The sequence below is a fragment of the Amphiura filiformis genome, chromosome 16 (assembly GCF_039555335.1).
Source record: "Amphiura filiformis chromosome 16, Afil_fr2py, whole genome shotgun sequence".
In the NCBI taxonomy this organism is placed as follows: Eukaryota; Metazoa; Echinodermata; class Ophiuroidea; order Amphilepidida; family Amphiuridae; genus Amphiura; species Amphiura filiformis.
In genome coordinates, this window is record NC_092643.1 from 402,729 (window position 1) to 423,825 (window position 21,097).

The 21,097-nt window shown below is 36.3% G+C and overlaps 1 protein-coding gene across 6 annotated transcripts in view; it reads left to right on the plus strand.

Annotated features, from left to right (window-relative positions):
- The window catches only part of LOC140172814 (uncharacterized), a 244,802-nt gene that overhangs the window by 44,900 nt on the left and 178,805 nt on the right, over nt 1-21,097 (plus strand). For all 6 annotated transcript variants that reach the window (XM_072195943.1, XM_072195946.1, XM_072195947.1 and 3 more), the window contains exons 2-3: nt 8,211-8,311; nt 13,228-13,289. In XM_072195943.1, the coding sequence (XP_072052044.1) occupies nt 8,211-8,311; nt 13,228-13,289 (163 nt within the window). The remainder of the gene's footprint in view (nt 1-8,210; nt 8,312-13,227; nt 13,290-21,097) is intronic.

Genomic DNA, 21,097 nt, shown 5'->3' on the forward strand with positions numbered 1-21,097 from the left:
TAAAATACTGGCACCTAGTAATAGGTATTAGTAAGGGTCATCCACCAAATTAGCAACAGCACTGATGCCCCACCAGTGTTGGCTTGGGAAAGGAATATCTGTTTTTTGACTTACTGACTAATTTTTATGCCCATCAGAAAAGATGCGTTATCTCCATGTTGTTTAAAGATTCAGGGGATTATTTTTTGAGTATCATAAGCACTAGTAGTAAGTCCCAGAATAATGTTAAATAAAAGTTTTATTGTATTTCTTATTTTGTGTAATGAACTTTGAAATGTAAAAATAGGCATCGGGGTTAGTTGAAACTTTTGAGGTGGGGTTAGTTGAAACGTGAAAATCGTATAGAAAAATATGGTTAAAAATTTGACTTTTTAAAAATTTGTAACATGTTTACCATTTCTTCAATATTGCTTTAATATGGTTAAAAAGCAATAATACAAGCAAACAATGCACACAGAAAGTACATTTTATAATATTTTAGGCTTCTCATATTTTGGTCCATGGTGACACTTGTCACCTTGTGTCCAAAGTATCGACCCGCACTCCCACATATTTATTTATTCATTTTTTCACACTGATTGTATGTTAAAGGGCGCCTTCAAGGGAAGTATAACCCTAACAACACAATAATAATTATTTTGAAATTTTTACAAGCCGTGTTTCAACTAACCCCACTCTATGTTTCAACTTACCCCAGGGGTGGGGTTAGTTGAAACACTTTTTTTCAAATTTTCAAATTGGATTATATGAATAATCATAAGCAGGTCCAATAAAGTTTAAGGCTGTATTTGTAGCATGTGTGTATATGTTTATACTGATATGGTTAGTGTTTCTTGAAAGTAATCGGTTTGCGTTAAAAAGACAATTTTGTGAAAAATGTTTCAACTAACCCCAATCTCCCCTACAGTCTAGATCATCTCATGACTGCACCCCCACATGTATACACACAGAGAACCAGGAAAACTTGAGGCAATTCAAATATAAACATGTGTATAAATGGCTATCCCAGTAGTTGTACATTGTTCAACTTTAGATGTATTTGGTGGCAAAATATTTCCACTTAAACTCAGTTCATGAATTGCTAAGGAACCTTGCCAAAAACTAGGCCTGGGCCTATAAATAGTCAATCCAATTGCAACTTTTAGTTTTATGTTGAACAAAGACAAAGTATGACTAATTGACTATACATGTACTTTATATGAGTACATGCTATAGAACCATATTCAACCTAATAAGTGCCTGGCGTGGGCACTTCAAATCATTTGTTAGGATGCAGTTACTATTTATGGTGTTATGAAATTCCTCATGTGGCACAAGACATGCTCACATGATGTAGACGACTGACGGAAACTCCGGGGGGGGGGGGGCACTTATTACGTGATGGACACCATGCTCAGGTACAGCGCTGTACTTGCCCAATGCTGAAGAACAACCCAAGTTTTTACTTGTTTTTGTACACGAGCATGGTGTCCACCTTGAAATACAAGTGTCCCCCCCCCCCCGGCGCAAACTAGTACCGGTACAACAAGTCATCCCTAGAATATTTTCTCAATTTGAATTTTATCCTTTCTAGATATGACTGCTTTTACCGTAAAATTTGCGTCAATTCCCGATGTCATGATATGTGCGCCACATTTTGTAGGCTCCGATTGCCGATTACATAGACGAGACATATTTCCAATGTAAAACGCTATGCACCCAACAAAAAAATCACCGTAGAGATCCCTGTACTAGACGCAAACTAAGGATTTACATTGTAGATTGCTTTGACGACATTTAGAATTGTGTGAAGATTTCATAATTATGTGTTAATCCAATGGCGATGACGTCAAAATTTAGGATATTGTATCCATCCCCCGGAAATTCCTTAGGCCTAGAATATCCTGATGTACTGTGCTCCTCCCCTCGGGATATTCTTTGGTTCCAAAAGCAAAATATGTTTAGATTTTTATTATACCTCAAAACAGCTGATGTGCATTAGATTTTTATTATGTACCTCAAAACAGCTGATGTGCATAAGCATAATTTAGCCTAAATTGTATTTTTAAAGCTGTGTCAGTTAATGCCAAAATATAAAGTAAAAGGAGCACGTAGGAGAATGGCCTGATTTATTCAGATTTAATAACATTTGAATGAAATATTGACCCCAAAATGAATCCTCATAAAGTTTGTGAAGTTTTTGACGAGAGTTAAAAACGTACTGTAAAATCAACATTAGTTGACCAAAAGGGGGTACTTTTTTTGGAATTATTTGCTCATTATCCAAAATGCAGGTCTTTCAACCTTAAGATTTCACAAGATGAGAAAAATAGTAATTTTCCCAATCCAAAATGTTGACCAATGGGGCTCTGAGGATGAGGCTATTAATAAGCAATTGGGGGGGGGGGGGCTTTTAAACAAATAACTTGGAATTTCAGTTCTTAGGGATCACCAACTAAGGGGCACTTAGGTCAAATACTGTCTACAGTACATGTACTTGCAGGTCTATCTGTCCCTGTAGAATTTTGTGCAATAATGTCATTTCACTGTTTTCCCCCAATCATAGATGGTCAATGAAAGACATCTAACCCCAGCAGATACAGGTTGACATTTGAAATTGAACTTCAAGTTTCAACGTTATTTCATTCAACATTGAAATATATCAACCTGTGCCCACTGGGAAGGCTACTTACGGAATTAGGGACCATGTAATAGAATTGAGGGCATGATCGATTGTCACATGGGAGCCTCCCGGAGGCAGAGCAGAGCAGAGGGTATTTAAACAATACCTGGGTAACTCTTCAATATTTTCATTGAAATGAATCATGTTCAAACCAGAACATAGTGCATATATGACTAATATATTTCTTATTATCCCACAGTCTTTGTGTAGTGACTCTTGACCAATCAGACATGAATTTAGTTCATCATAGAATTTAGCCAAGGCATGATCGATTGTTTATGCCAAGAGGCAACACCGAGAGTCAGCCAACAATAATGCCCTAAAATCTAGATACTGATTGTATGACACTAATAGCATGTTGTGCCTGCATGCAGGCATATTAAAATGATTGAGGACCCACTCTCATCAAATAGTGTGCACTACTTTATTATAGATGTCTGGATTAAAGGTCCGTAACCCGATCGACAGCATCATCCCCGATTTTTTTCATTGTTGATGAGGTTTTGGTATCACATAATAGATACTATTTTTCTCATTACTATCCTGAAATTTGACGCTCCAAGTCGATGTATTTCGAGAAATCATGAATCACAGCGGTTTTTACAGGTATACCAGTTTGTAAACAATGGTAAATACTTTGGAATTCTGGGAGGAATTATGAACGAAATATCAGTCACCGCAAGACGGTGCGCCGTATATAGTTATGAAAACGGCAACGCAATAGCGTGGTGTGCTAAATAGCTCAATTGACTAGCGCTTTGTTTTTACCCGAGAGGTACCGGTTCAAAACCCGGTCTCGGAAGGGTTTTTTCCTCTCCATTTTACCCAAACTTTTTTATATTCATTTGAAATGTACATATTGCAAGGGAAATATATTTTGTTTCCTTTTTTCTGAAACGGTACGAAAAAAAATTTTCCGTTCAATACGGGCCGGCATTGTACAGCATGTCAGCATTCGTCATTGCCTGCCCAGAATGCAATTCACGATACCAAGGTATTGGATTGCAAATTTGGCTATTTATTCACATTTACGCTGAAAATGCTCTCGTTTTTTCACAAAGCAGCATAAAGGAGGCGATATTTGATATTATTATGTAATTTTAAAGACAATCCATATCCAAAACCAATAGGGTTACCCCCCTTTAAGCCCACCATGTCAAAAATTCAATCAGATTTCTCGAGCTGTGATCTACATACATTGATCAGATACGGTGCTGGATTCCTACTAGTTGGGCAAATGTCATGCATGCTTACTGCTTAGTCTTTTAGTATTTTATAAGCACGCAATGCAGTGGACAAAATGTCATGCTCTCACCTGTCAAAATTGGGCTATTACATTCGAAATCCATACACCTCCTGGGGAAGACATGATCTTAATCTTTCACACAGGGGCTGTAGACTTCAAATGGAGTCACCCATTCAGGTACAGTAATTCAATTTAAAATACATACACCCTGTGTGAGAGATTAAATTTTCCATAGGGTGTATGGATTTCAATGGAACAGCCAAATGTCATGTGGTTGCTGAAGAAAGTGAATATCAGATGGACTTTGAATTATAATTTGTATCGGATGTCTGTCGGTTCCTTCACTTCCCTGAGTGTTCTTGAAATATAAGTATTTGGTTAATGCTTGAGTTGCCTTTAATTCCTATTGGATTTTTATAAACATTTAAAGTGTAAAGATCTGTAACTCAAATGACAGGACTCCCTGCCTCCCCAGCAAACATAAAAATGGAAATTTCAAAACATAATAAATGTGTTACAATATATTTTGGTTTTGGTCAAAAAATTTTAATTAATATTTTAAATTTGGGTTATATAAAGGTCATGAAAACATTTTAAAAACATTTTATATGAAAAAATAATACAACAACATTTTACAAATTGTTGTCAAAATGTCATTGCAAAATATTGTTTGGCACAAATTGTTGCAAAATATTTTGTCAACACTTAATATAAGTTTACAAAAATGTTTTCTGTAAAATATTTTGTGTTTGCTGGTTCCTTACTCCCCTGTTCCCCACCATGGCCCTCTCCTAGACACACACACAGATTTGGGCAGTCACTATTAAAATTAAAATAGGCATATTTAAGGAACATGCACATATTGGTCAGTTTTGAGGCGGGGAAGGGTTTCTCCTCATTATACGACTAGTATAGGGTACCCTAAGTTAAATATGAAATAAATTGTTACCTTATTCTTAACTAATTAAATTACAAACGAAGTAAAATTAGTGAAATTCAATAGTACGGCTGAGGAGGAACGATACGAGGGGGTATCCAAAAGTTTTTGACATCACCAAGAAGCGAAGGAGCTATATCGATGAAATTTTGCCAGTGCAATTACTGGTCCTTCTGTACATTATGGTCCAAAAATGGTCTCATAAGTATGTTTACTTTTTTTTACAGGTGGCGCTAGATGGGCAGTAGGCGCATAACCTGTAAAATGGTGAAAATTGAGGCACGCAGCGTGATTAAGTTCCTGCATTTGAAGGGTTAGGCCTACAATGCTCAGAAAATCTATGATGAAATGAAAGCTATCTATGGTGATGATTGCCCATCATATGGCACTGTTGATTTTTGAAAAAGGAATTTCCAAACTGGCCACATGTCACTCACAGATGAGCCAAGAAGTGGACGTCCATCACTTTCGGATGATGCGGCCACAGTGAAGAAATTCAAGAAAGTGGAGGATCTTATCATGAAAAGGTTATGCGCCTACATCTAGCGCCACCTGTAAAGAAACTAAACATACTTATGAGACCATTTTTGGACCATAATGTACATAAGGACTAGTAATTACACTGACAAAAATATTCTCATAAGTATGTTTACTTTCTTTACAGGTGGCGTTATGGGCAATAGGCACATAACCTTTTCATGATAAGATCCTCCACTTTCTTGAATTTCTTCACTGTGGCCCCATCACTGTGACATGTGGCCAGTTTGGAAATTCCTTTTTCAAAAATCAACAGTGCCATATGATGGGCAATCATCACCGTAGATAGCTTTCATTTCATCATAGATTTTCTGAGCATTGTAGGCCTAACCCTTCAAATGCAGGAACTTAATCACGCTGCGTGCCTCAATTTTCACCATTTTACAGGTTATGCGCCTACTGCCCATCTAGCGCCACCTGTAAAAAAAGTAAACATACTTATGAGACCATTTTTGGACCATAATGTACAGAAGGACCAGTACTTACACTGACAAAATTTCAGCGATATAGCTCCTTCGCTTCTGGGTGATGTCAAAAACTTTTGGATACCCCCTCGTATATTCTTAAATTGATCAGTATGTATATATTTTATTCAACAAAATGATTATTTTGACAATTAAACATACCAATGCGCAAGTTTGTATTCTCTTACCCAAACCTGCACATTGACTACAGGAATTACAAAGTTCTATTCAATTCGTCGGTCGCAACACTTATTGGCGTAGAGTGATTTGTCAAACTTTCCGTTTCACATAGTGGCGTACAGCTTTAGAGCTAGCTATTATCCTATAATAGTTATTTTCTATTTACTATTAAAGACACAGTGTAATAGTTTGAACCTTAAACTTCAATTTCAAATGGAATCGGGCCACTGAGAGATAACAATGGACGAGTATCGACTCAGTTACTAGTAGCATATCCTTCAAAAACGTTTTGCTTGGAGACGTATTTTGTCCTTCACGTACGCCACTCCAGGAATTACAAAGTTCTATTCAATTAGTGTAGCTTCAGGGAGATGAATTAGGTTTGTGAAAAATCTTGAAATTTCTTTTTTTTACCCATCATGTTGGCCACCAGATGCAAGTCCGAGCTTGAACACCATAAACACTGTCTACCATACAGGTGAAAGCAATCACGTCAGGCTCAGCTAGCATATCAAATCAAACCGTGGTTGTATACATAGTAAAGGCACATTCTCCTCAGTATACGACTAGTATAGGGTACAAGAAGAAATCAGCGTAAACACGTACCCTAATAGTTAAATATGAAATAAATTGTTACCTTATTCTTAACCAATTAAATTATAAAAGAAGTAAAATTAGTGAAATTCAATAGTACGGCTGAGTAGAAACGGCATATTCTTAAATTGATCAGTATTTTATTCAACAAAATGATTATTCTGACAATTAAACATACCAATGCACAAGTGTGTATTCTCTTACTCAAACCTGCACATTGACTACAGGAATTACAAAGTTCTATTCAATTAGTGTAGCTTCAGGGAGATGAATTAGGTTTGTGAAAAATCTTGAAATTTCTTTTTTTACTCATCATGTTGGCCACCAGATGCAAGTCCGAGCTTGAACACCATAAACACTGTCTACCATACAGGTGAAAGCAATCACGTCAGGCTCAGCTAGCATATCAAATCAAACCGTGGTTACATAGTAAAGTAAAGGCACATTCTGAAGTCAGAAAATTAAAAGAAAAGTGCATTTTTGTTCATGAGTATTCAAGTTGTGTTAAGGGGGTACTACACCCCTGCCCAATTTTGTGCTTATTTTTGCATTTTTCTCAAAAATGACAGTACATTGGTGACAAGTAAGATATGTACAATGTATATTATAGGGGCAAGGACTACAACTACTGCACTGGAAATTTTATTTCAGCACAGACAACAGATGTGGAGTTACAGTCAAAAATGAGGGAAAACCAATATTTGATCAATAAATCAACAACTACTAGCCTTGAATTGATGAATTTTCAGTGCAGTAGTTGTAGTCCTTGCCCCAATAATATACATATCTTACTTGTCACCAATGCGCTATAATTTTTGAGAAAAATGCAAAAATAGGCACAAAATTGACCAGGGGTGTATTACCCACTTAACGCTGCTGAAAGATAGAAAATGGTGTAATAAATGTCTGTATGGACACTTGTAGTTGCAAACAATTGAATGTGCTTCATATTTATCAAAACTGCTATAATTTTTTCTTCCTTTTTGATAATTTTTCATTATGAAAAATACCCATTTATGACCCTATTCCTACAAATGTTTAATATTTTTATGCTTTTGCTATTTCCTCAGTGTGTACTTTACATTGTAGGGTCACCATAAAATAAAATTTGTGGAAACATTTTAAAATTCAAAATCTGTGAATGTCCTTAAAGTAAGTCATAGGGGCACTTATATCATTTTCCATTTTGTACTAGCATAAAACCTACACTGTATGCCATCCATACTTTCCGATAGGGCAATCATGGCGTCAAAGTCAAACAACATGACGAAGCACAGCGTGGAGGTCAAAATCGCTATGAAATTTGTATTTTGACCAAAAAATTAAATCCATTATGAATGGAATCACCATCACCATATAAATTGATAGCATTATTGCAGCTCTGCCTTGGAACTTTACTCCAAAGATATTTAAAAAGCTTAATGGAATTAGTACATGTTTTGTTAGTGTTTCTTGCAATATGAAAAGTCACTGAGGGTGGACACTTATGTATGTAGGGGCATGGGCATTTGAATGAAACAAATACAATAACAGGTTTCTGTGATCTGTAATAGTACTAATTTTTGTGTTTTCTTGGTTTTGGTTTTGCAGCTGGAAGACTGTGGATTACAACTTTCTCATACAGGAACTTACTTGGATTTAGAATCATCAATTGATGAGCAGAAAGAAGACTTTGTGGGATTCAATAGAGAGTAAGCACAATTTTAACCTCCTGAGCACTACCCCCGGGCACTACCTGTCGATCTAACATAGTCTCTGATTGGACAATTACATGATATTTTCACTTTAATCATCAATCAGAATGGAGCTTTGCAAATAATTCACCCCAATTTTTTGTGTGGTGAAATTATTCTAATAATGTTGCTGATTGGGCCAATTGATAATGAAAACTTCTTTTTGTCCAATCGGCAGGTAGTTCTCATGGGGTTTTAAAAAGTTCTACATTTATGTATCGCGATCTGATCCAACCTAGCCATAGTTGGCACTTGTGAAATTTGAGTAAAAAATAATACAATATCTTTACTATGGTTTCATAAGGTGAACACAATATTTGCAACCAAGTATTCTTATGATTTAAGAATTTCAGGAATAGCACATGAATGACATGATATATACTGTAAAAGTGAAAATTGTCGGGCTACATTTATTTCCACGCTTTTTGTGTTCTAAGCTGCTACCGCAAATATATTCCTTTTGTGTATAGGTCAATGTAAGGAAACTTAGAATTGGGAATTTCAAAACAAGGGAAACAGTTCAAAATTGGCAAAGCGCAAAAAATAAATTGCACAAAAATTTCTTCTTTTACAGCACACTTGGCAAATGGCAAGTTGACGATGAAAATAAATCTCTTACAATGAATGAATCTAAATTCAAAATTACCTCCTTTGGCCTACATTGTATTTGTGCCAGGGGGGACATTTCCTCTAAACTTGTCTTTTCCCCCATTACCCCTCAGCACAACCCCTCCCTGCAGATTTCACCTGTTGCTACCACTGCTGGTTGGATTAGATCCTGTTTATGTACTTTTTATTGATATTTTAAAAATCTCCAAGTTCATAAGTTGAATAGATAATGTGCCACACTTTGTGCATTGATCTTCAAAAACAGTGAACAGTGAAACCCAAGTTCAATGCATTGTGACAGGTTGATTGCCTCTGGCCAATTCACCTGTACAGTATACGGTATACCTGACTGCTCTTTTGTGTCATATTAAGGTTGAGTTTAGGTCCATCCTTTGTGATTGATTATAGGACTGCTTGTGTCCAGGATTAAGATGGCACAACTTGTTGACTCACCATGCTTTTGTTACTAAAAAGTTAGCTTTTTAGATGAGAAAGTTCAGTCAAAATGAAAAGCTGTGAAAACAGACCCCAGGGATGTCAAATACAACGGCATTTGTAGTGGTTCACTTCACCTGTGTAAAAGCAAGTAGAGCCCCATTAGACAAGGTCAGTGAAATAATGAAAGGGGGTGGTGAATTTGAAGGGTAGGGGTGAAAAAGGGGTTGCCCTCCAAGTCACACTTGACCGGACGACCTATTAAATCCCTGGAATAGTGCTATGTTATATCAATCACAGATCACACTCACTATGGTCCACAATGGCATCATCTCAATGGCATAGTTCTTAAAACCTCAATTAAACAAACATAGTGTAAAATTTGACCCCAAGTTGCAGAGTATGGGTTTTTGTCCCTAAATTTTCAAAGGTCATTCAATGAATGTACAAATGTATTGGGGTTAAAGAACTATACCCTGATGGGTGAGCATGTTGTGGATCCTAGTGATACATTGCAATGCTTTGTCTCATTTTTAGCAGGCAACACCTGCACATGTATGACCATGTGTGTGGGTGTGAGTTTCGAGACCACCGTTTCCTTATAAATAACTTGAATTTGCTTGCACCTGATCAATTCAACTCCCAATATCACGCTTTAATTACAGTAATTCTTAGGGACAGCCTTTTGAGTAGAGTGAGAGCAATCACTCTCTACTGCTATCCTTAAATCTGATATAGGAGAGTGATTTTTAGCTCTCCTTAGTTGATCATTCTCTCCTTACAATTACATTCTGTTGTAAATGCTCAAACAGCTCTCTTTGAAGACTCAAGAAGAGCTATTTAGTGCTCTCCTGCAAATTCCATAAGACAAATAAAGTACAAGTAGCGGTTATGTACATGATAGCACTTTATACTTTAATTATGGTGAATACTTAATTGAGGAAATTGATTACATTATAAATTATAATAATTAGCAGTTCCTTGTACAAATTACTTATTAATTATTGACTTGATCACAAGAATAGGTACCACACCTCAAGAGGGATGACAGTTCTTATACGTTATTATAAAGGTGTGTTTCATATCCATGGATGTGATTAAAATTCCTGCGATTGAATTCACTTGATAATTAACCTCAACACTAATCAATTAGTCTAGTTTAACTTTCAGTGAAACCCAGGCAGTGAAACCTGTTCGTTTTACATGGTACAGGCATAAGCTACAATTGATAGACTAAGCCTGCACTGGGCTGGTTGCTTTCAATATTGTTTCTATTGTCCGATTCGGCATAATATAGACAATGACGGGAGCAGACCTTTATCATGTAACATATATTCAATTTGAGCTTGAGGCATTATATAGTTTGTATCTAGGTTTACAGTCTGGAAATAGAGGTTGATTGCCTGGTTGATTCTGTATGACCAGGTGGTTAGTCAGATGAAAATTCTGTCCAAGAGAATAGACAGATGATGTAGGACTGACAGGCCTCAAAATGGCTAAAATCCTTTTTTTTTTTGGGGGGAGGGGCTAGTTTTGAAATAAAAACCCACAAAATTTAACTTTTGGGAGTTACTTTTGGGACTAAATACTGATATTCTCCATATAGTTTGAGCCACAAGCTTCAAATAGTTGTCTTTCAGTGGCTACTTTCTATTTTTCTATTTTAAGAAAGAATTTTTCATTTTAATTTTCGAGGGCAAATTGTCCTTAATCCCAGACTATTTTGAGCCCTGTTATGTGATGTATTCGGCCTTATGGGAATATGTTTAAATGCAATTTTTATTATGATGAAAATTTATTTTTGGTGAAATATATGGTGCTTATATAATTATTGTTACGGTACTTAAGGAATCGGAATGAAACCATGCAATGCATCGCCTGTTGCTATGTAGCTGCTATGTACGCATGTACGTATGTAGCTGCAAGCTGAGAAGACTGCCTACTTACACCTATTCACAGTTGGCACTATCATGGCAGGCCAGCCCCTGTGGGCAAGTGATTTCCAAAAATTTGAAGAAAGGAAACCCAAGAAAGCAAGTTTAGTATTCAAATTAGGGGTTTGACATAACACAAACAGTTTCAAATATGCCCTACTTTTGTTTTTAGATTTGAAGTACAGGATATATAGCAGGTGGGCCGTAGGGGTCAATGACTTTGAGTTTAAAATAAAGTAAAATACTAGTCACCGCAGCTGAAGGCAGTATCCCATTATGCTTTGGGGTACCAAAGTACTACACATGCCATAGAAAATGTACACACACTCTCTTACTTCAACTTTCAATTAGGCCTACTCGGCTAAATTAGGGGTGCTTCTAAAGACCTTTGTTTGAAAAAATATGACCGGTATGACCCCTAAAGTATATCGTGAAACTATCCATACCATAGCTCTCAATATCTAAGCAGCCCTTTACTTATTTGCTATGGAGCAAGCAGATACACAGCAATGCATGATGGGATACTCACTTCAGCTGTTGTGGGACTTTACTAGTGGTAGGGATATAATAATGTGTTATTTTTAATTGTGGGGACATTTATACCTTTATGAAAGGAAGCGCCTTATGACTTGAGGTGAATTGATCATACACCTGAGTTCAGTCAGTTGTGCTATTTAGGCCATATAAAATTTATTCTTTGGTTCTCGTTCCCTCTCGCCTCAATATCTGGAAAATACATTTTTCCAAAAATTTCAGACTTTGGAATGCTTTAAGAAAACTGTATAAGCTTATTAGAGAGCATGGATCACTTCTGAGTCTTTGTCGTACTCTAGGGGATTTATCCCTCAGAATCTCATTTTAAATTTAAATAAGGTACATTTTTACAATGACATCAAGAAATAGCGCTGGTCGCAAACTCTGACGCCCCTCAAATACCCGCTCAAATAGTGCGAGTGGTTATCTTAGGTAATATAGTCTTATAGAGGTATCAGAGCTATAAAGAGCCCATACTGTTTTGAGTTTAACACTTGAGTGACCAGTTTAGCTCAACAATAATTGATTGCCAAGTCTCAAATTGTGAAACAGTCCAGCTCACATATTTACATAAGAAATTGATAGGCTGAACTTGATACAGTGAGAAAGAGATAACGCAAGTATTCAACCTTGCATTGTATTTATTTGTTTGTATTCAATGTGACTTTGAATTGTGAGGTTAAACAAAGCATCTTATAATAGTCGTGTAGGTCATTGCATATTATACAAATAAATATCCTACCCTTAATGAAATTCATGATCATATATGGGCGGAGAATTCATTTAAAAAATGTATTTTAGAAGAATATATTTTGATTAGTAGACATAAAGATATTTATGTGCATCTAAAACCAGAATGTCCTTTACAATTAGGCCTGTTATTGGCACATGATTTCTAATTCAACAATTTATTGGGAGAAAAAATACGACAATCAACACGAGTCGAATCTCGTAATGAGATTTAAAAATGCTGAAAAAAGTCGGGAGATAAGCTTAACATCATGCCGATGTGAGCTACAATTGCCGACTTCCGGTGTAAACATACTTCCTGGTTCGTTCTACTTCCAGGTTCAGGTCAACTTCGGAGGTAGTTTTCGACTTACCGATGAAAACGTGATCGTACGGTAAGCCCATTCGGACAAAATAGCATGGAAAATAGCATGGAAATTTCTTTTTCTTCTTTCTTTTTGATATGCGTCGTAAAGTGTGTAGTAAAGTGTTGAAAAAAGACAATTTATTTTGACATGTCGAATTTAGGGTCATATCGATGATACACATACGACAATCGGTAACAGGCCTATTTACAATATTTGTCTTTAACTCATCATTTTCATATTTTGTATGTTCTTGTTGTTTTCATAGGTCACGCAAACATTCTGTGATCATAAGGACTGACCTGTCTGTACGAGTACATGCTTGTATTGGTAAGTAAAGACAAGATATGGCAATAAGGGACCGTTCACAAACACTTGTAAGGGGGGGGCCTGATGCAAAAAAATTTTATCGTGAAAATTTTTCGGAGCCCCCCCCCCCCTTACAGACCTCGAAAATTTCAGGGTCCCCCTTTTTGACATGAAAATTATCGGTCAACCCCATGGAAAAGCATATAAACTCAATTTTCCCAGAAAAAATTGTGGTCATTTTTTTCAGGCCCCCCCCCCATAGGAGGGTCAAAAATTTTCAGGTCCCCCCCTTTTTGCATCAGGCCCCCCCCTTACAAGTGTTTGTGAACGTTACCTAAGCATTAAAACTAATAGAACAATGATGTCCTTTAAATGAAACCAGTTTCGTATCATAGCTCACCTCCTCCCTCCCCGTCCATAACAAAACCCGGAAGCGAGTCAAAATATCATCAGTGACATTATCAACCCCTTCCCTAACGAAACTAGTTTTGTTTCTAGACATCATCGATCTCTTGGTGTGATCCGACTTTATCTGCAATTATGAACATCACTTGGACAATGGTATTTGGTAGTAATTTGTATATGTGTAGATCTGCAGTTACGCACTGAACAATACCTGCTGAAATTCATTTTTGGGAATATAATAGTGTTGCATCATTTGGATAGTACTGGTAGTTAACTAGTCAGCAGCGCAAAGTCGTGACTAGTTTATTATTGTCATTTATTGATGACTATTTGAAGGTCAAATTTCAGCAAAAGTCAAGGACATTTTTACATACATGTACCAAAATACACTAATCAACATGTGCAAGCAATACAAAGACATTTAAGGTATTGAAACAGAAATGAAGAAACCTCCTTTTACAAATGCCTGATTGGCCATGCGTGGATCTTGGATTTGCTGGCATGTGTGGCGACAACCGACAATCATGAGACAGGGCAAATACAACAGGTATACACGGAAACTTGCATATATAAAAACAATTTCAGCAACATTTGTATGGATTTCGAATGACCAATTTACCAAACTTTAAGTTTAAATGCATCAGTTTACTGTTGTCTTACTCAATGTATCTTGAGAACACAATAGAAGTCATCATTAGTCGACTGTAGAGAAAAGTTGTGACTATCACAAATAGTCGCGACTACGATTATTGGTGACTTAGTCGTGCAAACCTACACTCTAATTAGTACAGTGTACTGCCAGGTTATACAACCATGATGTGTCAGATTCCTTAGGGCTCAAGCTTATTTGATGCAGGATGATCTCCTGAGCATTTTGACACCTTTTTAACTGAAATTGTCCAAAAAATGAGAAGGTGCCGGCCAAAAAACTTTTTCGGACAGGGGGGGTCTGAAAATTGTCATTTTGCATCAAAAATGTTATTCTAATACCAGAATCAAACATAGCTAATGTTTTATGCAATTGCACAATATAACAGCTTTCATTATTACATGAATGGCAATTTGACCATTTTATTTTGGAAATTTAAAAAGTTTACAAAATTACCTCATTTTAAATCCGTTCCACAGATTAAAAAATCAATCTGTATCTGGCTACCAATCACTGAGCATGAGGCAGGTATTGTTCAATATAAATGGACTTGTATTGGAATGGAATTAAATGTTAAATATGCATACAACTTGTTATAATTCAAGAACAGATTGTCAAAAAAGATATTTCTCAACATCAAAGTTTTATTCTGATATGGGTTCATGCATTAAAATGCTCAAATTTTCGCTGGTACAGTACTAGTTTCAGGGACACCCTGTAGATCCACGAGTGCAGCTACATGTACAAAGTACAAGAATACATACATGTACATTTACAAGTACAATGTGCACCTTTTTTGTAGAATTAAATTTGCCATCATCAAGTTTCTGGCTCTGTTCCCAGGTAACGGTAAAAACTTGCAAAAGGTGGTTTAACCATGTAAATATGGCTGGCGTTGATTTGTTTACATTTTGTCAATAATAATACCCTGGTGATAGCTCAGTGATTTCAAAGATCTTCATTCATTTATTCAGCGATTTCAAAATGGGATTTCATTTTATTTTATTGCTGTACTGAGATTATCAGCTGTACATGTATCATGGTATGGTTGACTAGACTAAGTCCAGGGAAGTGAAAGGAAAGCCTTTTAGCTAGGTAAACAAGCTAGTCTGTCACTTCATCTAGAGGATGTTTGAAAACGATGAGAGTGACCATATCAGCGTTTTGCTATTGCTTACAGTACGGTATTATTCCGGATGAGAAGCAAACTGGAAAATAGCTGTTGAAAGTGTTTTCTACTATATATGATAAAATACCAGGGAAATGTTCAGCACTGCATACCTTATTTGTATAATTACTGGAGAAAGGTTATCTGCGGGTATATACCCATGCCTTGTGTATTCACCGGAAGGCGCACTGACAAGGAATATTGTCAGTTTCTATTTAGTGTTAACCGGCTTTTTCTCCGGCATTATCCTGCTTTCTGAAGGATAAATTTGAGAGAAATATCGGAGAAACATTAGTTGGTATTAGTGGGTAAATATACCGGAGGATAGTTTTTTTACTGGGCTCTTTCCGGCTTTTTATACTCCCAATACAAAAATGCTACAGGTGTTTGTCTGGTGTATCCGGGTGTAGACTCACACACATAACAGCATGTTTCTACTGGGGAAAGGTTGCCGGGTAATGTGGTTTAGTTTAGAGTGTTACCGGTTAACATACTCAATATATTAGAAATAGATCGGTTTGGGAGTGATGCATAGTGGCCACCCAGCAACCATTAACCATCTTATTTAATTTATAGAGGTAGATCATATAATGACAATTGGTATTTTTGCCAATAGAAACACAATGGTGTATTATGGGGTGGTGCAATAATTATGTGTACCCGGGGTGAATTATAGGGGGGCAAAGATTTTTGGCAGGCCAGAAGGGGGGGGCAAGCATTTTTGGCAGGTCAAAGGGGGGTCAAGCGATTTTTGGCAGGTCGAAGGGGGGGGGCAAGCAATTTTGGCACAGATATTTTGGGTACCGCTTCTACATTACGCCCTAAAAAGGCATAGGAAAACGTTAGGAACACATTCAAATATGCAAAATTTCCTGCTCACTGCGCTCGCATTATACGATAAGACAATTTAAGGTTTTAAATTGGGTTCCCCAAAATCTTGCATGTGTAAGGGGGGGGCAAAGATTTTTCACACGTCAAAAGGGGGGGCAAAGGTTTTTGGCACGTCGAAGGGGGGGGCAAAGATTTTTGGCATGGCCAAAGGGGGGAAAGCGTTTTTGGCAGACCATTTTGAGAATTCACCCCCCAGGGGTACACATAATTATTGCACCACCCCTAACGGTTGCTCGGTGTTTCACTTATATTGCAGTTTAAAATACCTGTATAGCTGTTTAAATAATGCAGCCATAATGACTGCACTTTGCAACTTGATGCCTTGATAGGTTCCCTGAATTGAATTTAGAATCCAATTTCATGCAAAATTGCAATGAAAGAGCACTTCAACAATTGTAGGTTAGAAAATTCCATGTATATTTTGTGCTTCTAATATTAGGGAATCCCAATAAAGTGCCTGCTACAATGTACATGTGTATGGAGGGCACAGTGACAGCACTGCAAGTCTGCAATACTGCCTTTTCTCTACAATGTTGGCAATTAAAAAAAACAACATTTTAAAAGAATTCTGGCCACATAGGACTTTGGGACTTTGCATAAGGTTATACAAATTTCACTGGTCTGTTTTTCTTTATTGGAAAGCCCATTGTTTCCTGAAAATGTTTGTACCAAAATCTCATTTTCACCAAAAATGGAGATTGTATACATATGCAATTATGCATCTGTTTGCCATGATTATACTGTAAATTCTTCGAATTGACTTGAAGAAAGTGCGAACTCCTATATGTACAAGGGGCTTCTCCTACTTGCTTTTTCTGTCAATATTTCAACATTCCTGATAAAATCTGCTGCATTTTGAGTGCCGGTATCAAAATGTGACAAATTCTTCAGGCAGTATGCATTATACATGTGGAAAGTACCTTTTGTTAGTGTAAAATAATATTAACTGTTTTTAAAGTGGAAATTTTTATTGAGCACTAATTTTTGCACTTTTCATGCTCAACTACCAGGAAAATAAAAACCCGCAAATATGTTAATTCTTTTATGGATGTGTTTTAATGCACAAATGTATACAATTTGCAAATTTAAGAACTAGCAAATTTAGTAGTTCAAAATTGGCAAAGAGCAAAAATGTCATGCGCAAAAATTATCCCGTTTACAGTGTTTTGTTAATATGGCAATCTTTTTCCTATGTAATCAACCGACTATGCTAGACTGAACTAGATTATATCGCAATAATGTATGCGAGACTATTTGATAGTATTTACCTGCGAAAAGGTTTTTTGGGCGAGAAATGCGGAGCATTTCTCGCCCTTTGCGCTGGGTTTTGACATACATATTGGTCACAGCGTTGCAGAAAATATTCGTGCTGTCTATATACTCGGAAATTACAGAGGCGAGAGTGTTCATGAAAATTTGTAATTATTACTTCATTTTGATATCTAATCAGTGCTATAAAGTCATTTTAGGCAGCAATGTGTTTGTATTAAAAGAAATAATAAAACATGTTGTTGTAGAACTAGAATTACTTTTATGCAAATCCGAAAGTTGCAACAGATTATTTTCATTTCTTTGTTTGTCAAGCATGATTGCCAGTTTTTACGTAACATTGGGCGCAAGGTACCACTAGGGCGTAAAGAGATTAATTTACCGCGCCTACTGATAGTCGGTCACCGAATCAACTATTCACACACCGGATTTATTTGTCAACCTCACTGAGTCAATTAATTTATGTCAACATGTCCAGATAAGAGCTGGCTATCTAATTCGGAGATCGTCTTTGTTTACTAAAGAGATTACTGGGTACTAGCATTGGTTTGAATTACTTTTATGGAACTTTTTACGGTGAAAATATATTCGATTTGTAAGAAAACGAGAGTATGTTTGGCCGTTTCAACGAATGAAAACGAGTGAGAATTTCAAAAGTTATGGTTTGAAGAAAATATGACATTAAAAGTTATATGCCAGGCCTATAATTGTTTCCACAGCATATTAACGAATAAAATCTATGGTTATAATCAGGCATTCATACATTTGCAGACCTCCTGGAGACCAGCACAGCATGAGATGCGAGTGTATTGATATTACATGATTAAAACATAGACCCTATTTCCAGGGTCTATGATTAAAACCTTTATGGACGTAAAAGTCAAAGTAACAATATCCTATATCCTGTATCGCTTTATGGATAAAAATGACTCAAAATGTCATTAATGAAATAATTGATTTCTTAAACATCAGTTTTGTTTTTTCAACGGAAAAATTCGATGCAATTTCAGGGCCTATCTATGATATGGGCATAATTTATACATGTAGGCCTATTGAACAATATACCCCCATTTGACATGTATTAAAAATAGGTAGGTAAACAAATGAATTATTGTATTAGTCTATCAATTATAAATAAAATGACTTAAGTGAATCCACCTCTTCTTATTTGATCATGTTGATTATTAAATAATTATTATGGCATTCAACAAAATGATTGAAGAGAAAACACACAATGCAGACTATAGAATTCATAGCTTCACGGAGTATCGGACTAACAACCAACACATTCAAAAAAGTTTAAAAGTTAAGATTGGAGCATGGAAATAAGAGACATTCTTACTTCCATGATTGGAGTGAGCAGTCTTTATAATTTTATAATGTGCTATAGTAAGTATACATTGCGAATTAATATAAAATTAATGTCATGTATAAGGCAAGTGGCAGTTTTTAGCCAATTAGCTACAAACTGCAGTGTATTTCTTAATATTAATAATGTGCTAAGGGTAGCCTAAAAGGCAGAAAAGCACAAAAAGACAGAACAATTTGGAGTAATGAATTAAAGAGTTGACATGAAGTAATGTTTGGTTTGCTTTTTTCTGTGTGCATGTCATTGATGGTTTGGTGGACTGTCATGAAACATGATGGATCCTAAAAAAGCGTGATCCTGAAAATGCCTTCCACCCAAACTAATTACAAGACCTCTTCTGCATTGAAGCTGGCTTTCTCTTTTAAAGTGAATTTTTATTGAGATCGCATGCAAACATTGAACATCTCATTTACATAATAATGAACCCATGTCTGTGAGCCCATTTTAATGGCCATTATCTTATTTACATAATGGTTTTGGATTCAATGTTTAATTGGCATAGTCCTCTAAATATTTTACCGTAAAGTCCTATGGTGGAGGGCCTTTTTGTTGTGTAGTCCTACAAAGGTGGGGTGACTGCTGGTACATGTTTTACCGTACAGTCCTATGTGTTTATTTTGTTGTCCTAAATTTGATTGCTCTCCTTGGTCTCTTCTTCGTCATTTAGATAACTTTCAACACCAACCTTCCTAGTTTAATTCTTTCAATCAAAATTTCACTCCTCTGCTAATGATGACAAGTGAAAATCGAAGTAATACTGCAATATCAATATGGAACGACACCTTTATCTTGACAATTAATTTGCTCGCCCTATTCCTTTTAAAGGAATTTTTATGTACACATTGCATGCAACTTGAAGCAGACACATCTATACTTTGATAGTTATCAGTTCAGATCGGAAGGAAGGAACTAGACTGGATGGATGTAGGATTACTGTATCAAAGTTAGGTACTGTCATGAGCATTATAGACCTTTAAAATTCATTATGGCTAGCAATATAGAAATAATAGAAATATTATTTTGACTGGCTGTACATCTAGAGGTGTTGCTTCAATTGCGGATACTTTTGAACAGCAGGTGCAGAAGTGGGATCTGAAAAATTAAAAATGACTGGAAAGCTGAGATGAAAGTAGGCTGATTTTGGAGATTTTCCAGGGGTTAGGGTTAGGGTGTGTGTGTGTGTGTGTGTGGGGGGGGGGGGTGGTCCCCTCAGTGGATCTGCACCAGGTGCCCCCTTTGTTATAGGAATAACAGTATAACATTTATTTTTTTCACGACAATCACGACAAAACATACTTGTTGCCTTTCTATCAAACTTACACTGTAAGAAGCATTTCTTTGGTTTAAATTTGGTGTTTTTTTAGCAAAATTGTGTAATTTCATATACATGTACATGGACAACTTTAGGTAGAAATTTTATTTTGCTAACTAGTGTACATGTACAGGAGGAGTTAGGAGTTGACTGAGTACTTTATGTCACAAAGTAACTTTGCAAAATATTTATTTACTGTAATAAATGCCCATCTAATAAATACCCGCATATTTTTTTCTGAAAAAAATACCAAAGAAAGTGAAGCTAATAGCCATTGTTTTTCAATATAAAAGAAACACTGATTTATATTTTTTTATATAGCACAATTCCATAAAATCATTGCAATTTACATAAAATTCATAGATTTACTGACCACTTTGGCCCAAGGCACATCTTACATTGTACCATTTAGCATCATCATAGCATGTATACAGGCATGACCCCTAATCAGCCTATAATAACCATCACAGCCAGGATCAGCTCCCAAGTTTTGTAAGTGTAGACCTGACCAATTACATGACATATAGCAGTAAGATCCGCGTCCAAGGGAATTTCAAGCTAGCTCAATTTCTCCATGAGAATAGAAATTAGACACTGCAGCTTGCTGAACTTGTACTGTCTAATACTTGCGCACCAGAGTCCAGCACCTTACCAAATTTAAAGCTAAACTGGACTGCATGAACATGTGCCTATAATAATCGCCTCCTTTAAACAAAATTTAACGCTTCCTTTATATTACAGACAATACATGAATACCAAAATGAAC